At 62.5% G+C, this 6,000-nt stretch overlaps 1 protein-coding gene across 1 annotated transcript; it reads right to left on the bottom strand.

The window, feature by feature from the left end:
* Positions 1–407: 407 nt before the first annotated feature.
* Positions 408–5,402, bottom strand: SOX8 (SRY-box transcription factor 8). The gene is made up of 3 exons (XM_079120462.1): positions 4,764–5,402; positions 3,237–3,469; positions 408–2,489 (listed from the first exon to the last, which is right to left on the bottom strand). Exons 1-3 carry the CDS (start codon positions 5,183–5,185, stop codon positions 1,741–1,743), a joined length of 1,404 nt encoding a protein of 467 aa, XP_078976588.1. The 5' UTR covers positions 5,186–5,402; the 3' UTR covers positions 408–1,740.
* Between the last annotated feature and the right edge of the window lie 598 nt (positions 5,403–6,000).

The raw sequence follows: 6,000 nt of genomic DNA, 5'->3' as shown, positions 1-6,000 counted from the left end.
GCAAGGGGCCTGCTGCCCCGTTGCTCTTGCTCCCCACAACCATTCTCCCCCTGGAACCTTTCCTGAGGCAGGCAATCTGGCCCAGCTCCTGCAGGCCGCCTCTATCTATTCCCAGTCTGGCACTGAGCCAGGGCCTGACAAACACTGTCAGCACGGGGCCCTGCACAGCACCCAGAGACCAGCCCCATCAGCCTGGGCACACAGTCCAAATGCCGCCCACCTGGACCCGTTTTGTCCACACAGGAGGCTCCAGGAGGGAGCAGGCCTATCAGCTCAGGACTCAGGGGACCTGGTGGGCTCTGGAGCCACACATTCACCTCCTCACGCCTTGGTCAGGAAATGTCAGGCCCCAGGCTCATGGAAAGCAACCCACAAGACACAGCCCATGTAGATAAAAAGCATTTTTTTTTTAATTTTATGAAATCGATCTGTACAAAAGTTAGGGTTGCTTGGTCAGAAAGTAGCAGAACGCAGCAGGCAAGTGACAGCAAAAGTCTTTCTGAACTTGACACTGAAAAATAGATGGCATAAAAAGGAGTTTGCTGCAGTTCCCACCCCCAGAAGGAGATATGCAAAAAAAAAAAAAAAAAAAAAAAAAAGGAAAAAAAAAGACCCACGATTTTTTTTTTTTTCTAGAAAAAAGTAGGAAAAGTAGAAAAAGTAAAAAGAAGCAACTTCTCGACTTTACAAAGTTTCAAAGGCACAAGTTTCCATGAAGTAGACGGTTATGTGCTTGGCACACAGCGGAAGCAGGGTGGCGAATCAGGTCCAGTCTCTACAGCTAGGCACCTGGAAGACTTTTAGTGGAGGGTTAGTTTCACAGCTTGGTAGGTGGCACCAGGGCCTCAGAGCCAAGATTGTCCCGGTTCTGCCACTTTCAGGGAATTTCTGTCGTATACCACTTGGCACAGCTGCAGGCAGGGACAACGCCCTGCCTTCCCAGCCGACCTAATGCCAGCCAGGGCCATTCACTCTGATCAGCCCCACAGGGCAGCTCATCCCTCCCTCCGTGGCCCAGGCCCCACCAGCCTCTGCAGCTCAGGCCCTCCCAGGAGGCCTCCCAAAGCTGCCAAGTACGGCACCTCCCTCCTGCTCCCTCGCGCAAAGCTTCCTGGCTTTCCTGTTGTCTTAAGTTCTACTCTCTGCACACATCACTTCATTAATCAAAGATAAAATAATACAGAACATAAATACATCCTTAACAGCTTTGAAAACAAACAAGTTTAAGCTTTAAAAATAAAAATCACTGAAAAAATTAAACACAAAGAGAGAAGTGTTCGTCACAGCCAAACCTTGCTGGGAAGAACTCTGACTACAAGGAACACCTTCACCTACAGGCTGGTCCCACGAGACATCTGAGCGGGTGCACTCCCAAGTGTCAAGGACACGCGGCCACCGCGGGAACACATCCCGTGGTCCCAGGGGGCTCTCCATAAGGGACAGTCTGGAGACCTCAGGCCCCTTCCCTCCTGTCCTGGGTTCCCAAGCCAGGCACTCTGTCCACAAGTCTTCACGGAAGGGGACCAAACAGACACTGTCCGTGCTCGGAGAGATTAGCCACGTCCATCGGCAGCAGCGTGGAGGTCGGAGGCAAAGGGGCGTCCTGTGACAAAACTTGGCTTCCACCCTCACAGGCACCTGAGCGTGGCCACGTCACCCTGCTGCTGACTGGCACAGACCTTCCAGGGCACCCAGGGACCTGGCTGTCTGATGCCAGGCCAAGTCCCCACACACGCGCCCTCAGGGCCTGGTCAGGGTGGTGTACACGGGCTGGTCCCAGCTGCCACTGGGGCTGTGGGCCGGCGGCACGGAGAGGCCGTTGAGCAGAGGCGAGGCATAGGGCCGGCGTGAGGAGTGGAAGTAGGGGTACTGGTAGAGGCTGGGTGGGTAGCTGGCATAGGGGCTGTAGTAGTTAGAGGCCTGCAGGTCGGTGTAGTCACACTGTGCGCTCCCAAAGGAGCTGGCAGCCGCAGCAGGGGCAGCCGTGGTGACACTGGCCTGGGCGCCGTAGGAGCTGTAGTCGGAGCGACCTGGGGAGCCATGTGGCTGGTCGCCATAGTGGCCGGGGCTCAGCTGCTCCGTCTTGATGTGCGGCCGCGGGGGTCCAGCCTCGGTGGGTGACGCTGAGGCTGAGGGGGCTCCCTTGTGAGCCCACACTGGGGCTGCCCCAACACTGGCCCCAGAGTGGGAGTAGGAGGTGCCCCCATAGGAGCCAGCAGCAGCAGCAGCCTGGCTGGGCTCTGCTGGCAGGGTCGAGTGGCCATTGAGAGGCAGATACTGGTCGAACTCATGGACATCGAAGGTGTCCATGTTGCTAATGACCTCACTACTGAGCTCGGAGATGTCCACGTTGCTGAAGTCAATGTTCTGGCGCCCGCTGTCCACCAGACGGCGCCCTTCCGGCTTCAGCTCCTGTTTGCCCCCGCCTGCAGGGTGGTGTTGGTCCGTCTTGGGGGTGGTGGGCGGGGTGGGCGGCCCGTGGGTCTGGCCTGAGGAGGAGAGCACATAGCAGATGAATGCCCCTTCTGTGGGGCCAGGCGGGGCCGGAGGCCGACACCAGCAGCCCGGCTAGCTGCCGCAGGTAGAAATCAACGAGTTTTTGTTCCTTTACACTTCCCAGAAATTCCTGCAAAGTCAGACCTAGACCTCACTCCCCAGCAAAAGAAAATTCCGCTAAGCACTGCTCTACAGGAAGACCCAAGCCCCCCCTAAAGACCAAGGTGGGGGAGGAAGACGGCTGGCCTGGCCCCACCAGAGCTAGCAATGCTGCTAGCAGAATGCCTGCCCTGTGCCCACAACCAACGTGGATACACACAAAAAGACTCGTTCTTCCCTATCTGGGCCGAGCAAGCCAAGGCTTACGGGCTCTGGGCAGCTAGAACGAGGCTGCTTGGCTGCAGGGTCTCACTCCCTCGGCTGGATCCTGGGCCTGGGCTGTGGACCCCATGCAAGCAGAGACTCACACTGCAGTATGGAGAGTGTGGGTAGGTCCAGCTGAGATGTCTGCCTGCGGCACTGGCCACACAAAGCTGGACCCTTGGCAATCCTGTGGCAATAAGGCCCCCAGTGTGTCAGAAACAGCTGCACCCAGGGGCTCTGGGGGCTTTCCCAGGGTACCCAGCAAGGTCAGCTCTCTGGAAGGCGCCTGCCTACCCTGCAGTAAGCCCCTTCCCTGTGGCACAGGCCTACTGCTGCCTTCTCCCAGGGGGTCAGATGCTCAGGGACCTGGAGCCCACCTGTGTGGTCACCGTGGTGGTGCGTGTCACCGTGGAGGCCCCCGTCAGCCTTGTACATGGTGCCACCAGGGTGGTGGCCCAGCTCGGCCCCTGAGTCAGAGTCGCTCTGGCCAGTCTTCACGCTCTTTCTCCGCCGAGGCTGGTACTTGTAGTCCGGGTGGTCCTTCTTGTGCTGGACCCGGAGCCTTTCTGCCTCCTCCACAAAGGGACGCTTCTCGCTCTCACTCAGCAAGCTGCAGAGCACACAGCAGGGCAGGGTTGGCCACGGCGCCTGGTGCTGCCGAGGTGCAGCCAGCCCGGCACGTACACCACTGGGAAGCGGGCTGGGTGAAACACGGCCAGGAGACAGGCTAGGGCACTGGCACGGACCAGGCCTCCCTTGACCAGGGAACCCTGCCATGCGTACGTGCCTTCCAGGCCGGGGCAGGCAGCACTCTCCACAAGAGCCTGTGCGGCCAGTTGGGTCAGGTTTGTGTGCTCACTGTGGTCAAAGGAACAAGACCCAAACTCTCCATCCTCCTCCCCTGACTTCTCCCTTTCCAAGCCTGCTTGCTCCCTCCCTTTGGGGGCTTTCTAAGGAGATGGGTAGGACCTAGCTGAGAACGACAGCGTGAACAAAAATCCAGCCGGTGTGGGCTCAGCTAGGCGGGCTGTCCCTCCACAGCCAGGTTTCCAGAAGCAATGGCAAAACCCAGCATCTGTCTTTAGAACACATTCCAGCAGCCCTCTCTATCTGCTTGTGCAGCAGGGTTCAGGGATGCAAGCTGGGGGTCCTGTCCAATCCCATCCAGAGTGCTCAACACTGTGCTCCGGACCCAAGGAGAAGCCAGGAACCACGAACAAAGCACTCAGTGGTCAGGTGAGGAGCAGAGACTGAGAAGCCGTTACCCCAAACCCAAAGTCGTCCACCTTAAGCCCAAGCAGAGGACATTTGGCAGGGTGGACTGTCCCGAGCAGCAGGCCCTTGTGCCTGTTGCCCTGTCTTCTGCACACACCCAGCGAACACGCCAGAGTGCACAAAGCCTTCCGCGCACTCTTCATCCACTCCTTCCTTCTCTGCTCTGGGATTGCACAGTGGGGAAGGGGAGAGTGCTGACTGCAGAAGCCAGCAGACCTTTCTGGCACCCTCTCCGTGGGAAGCCTCAGGGTTCCAGTCCTTCCGCAGGAGGGGACACCTCGGACACCAGCTGGCTGCCTGCCCTGTGCCTTACAGGCCTCCGGGTGGGGCTGGGCCACTCCGGGTGCCAGCTACAGTCCCAGCAGGGTGTCTTGGAAGTGGGGGATGCACTGGGAACCAACACTCCAGGCACTGCCTTCCACTCGCCCCAGACCACGCCTGATGCCTGGTTTGGCTGACCAGAAGGTGTTTTCCCATTGGAACCCACCCTGGAACTGTCGGGAGGGGGCACTGCCAGAGCCTGGGACAGACCACCACCTCCACCAGCCCCTGCGCTCCCCCGGAGGAGCAGTAGTTGCCCAGTGCGCAGCATCCCGGCTCCTGCCCGCCTCGCCTGACCCCGCACTCACCGCCACAGCTTGCCCAGCGTCTTGCTGAGCTCTGCGTTGTGCAGGTGCGGGTACTGGTCCGCCAGCTTGCGGCGCGCCGCCTGCGCCCACACCATGAAGGCGTTCATGGGCCGTTTCACGTGCGGCTTGGCCTTGAGCGCTCCGCCGCCGCCACCGCGCACGGGCATAGGCACCAGGCTCCAGTCGTAACCCTTAAGCACCTGTGACACCGCGTCGCGGATGCAGGCCGGGAAGCGCTCGTCCGCTGCCTCGGCTGCGTCGCCCCGGCCGCCGCTCCCCGCGCCCGCCGCGCGACTCAGGCCCTCGGAGCCCGCGGGAGACGGCGGCGCGTCCGAGTCCGAGTCCTCCACGTGCGACATGGAGCTGGCGGTGCCGGACGGGCTGCAGGGCGGCTGGGCACGGGACTCGCTCATGTCCAGCATCGGGGCCGCGCGCGGACAGGCGCGCGCTGTGGAAAGCGCACGGGCCGCCCTCCGGATACGTTGCAGCAGTGGCTGGACCCAAGATCGCCACGCGGGGCCCGGCCTTCGTCCCCGCCGACGCCCCACTCCGGCTCCTCGGCCGCCGCCGCAGCCCAGCAGCTCAGACCCGCCGCCGCAGCTCAGTACCGACTCCGCGACCCGCAACAAGTTTCTTTAAGCCCAGGACGAGGCCCCGCCCCGCCCGGTCGCGGTTGGCCGGCGCCCCCTCCCCCAGGGCGGAGCCTGACCGAAGGCCCCACCCGAAAGCGCCCCGGCCCCCGCCCCGCCAGGCGCACCACGTGGGCCTGCGCGCCCCGCGGCCTGCGACCCTCCCGCCTCTGCTCCCTGCCCCAAAACCCAGAGGGAGAGGGGCGCGGGCGGGGCTCTGCGCCGCCCCGTCCCGTGCGGCTCTGTGCGTCCCACGCCTGGAGAGGAAGTGGCACGCTGGAACCCGCCTCAGGCACACGGCGGGTCTGGAGCCCCAACACCCCGCCCGCAACTGGTGGCGCGGGGACGGCTGCTGCCCGCGCCAAAACCGGGGCTCTTGGCGCAAGGCCGCGCGACGGCGGGAGCCGCCGGCTGGTCCAGGTAGCGCGCGCCCCTGAGCCGGGGGACCTGGGTCGCCTGCCGCGTCTGGGGCAGCCCTGGGGACGCTCGCCGGGCCCGGCAACCGGAGGGGCGGGCACTGGGCGGGGCCGACTGACCGCTGCTGCTGTGGAGTCCCTGGGGCCGCTGGCGGATGGGCGGCCGGACGCGGGGGCCCGGGGCCTTCCGGG

Source organism: Sciurus vulgaris, assembly GCF_902686455.1.
Source record: "Sciurus vulgaris genome assembly, chromosome: 18".
In the NCBI taxonomy this organism is placed as follows: Eukaryota; Metazoa; Chordata; class Mammalia; order Rodentia; family Sciuridae; genus Sciurus; species Sciurus vulgaris.
This window is presented reverse-complemented; position numbering and strand designations above follow the sequence as displayed.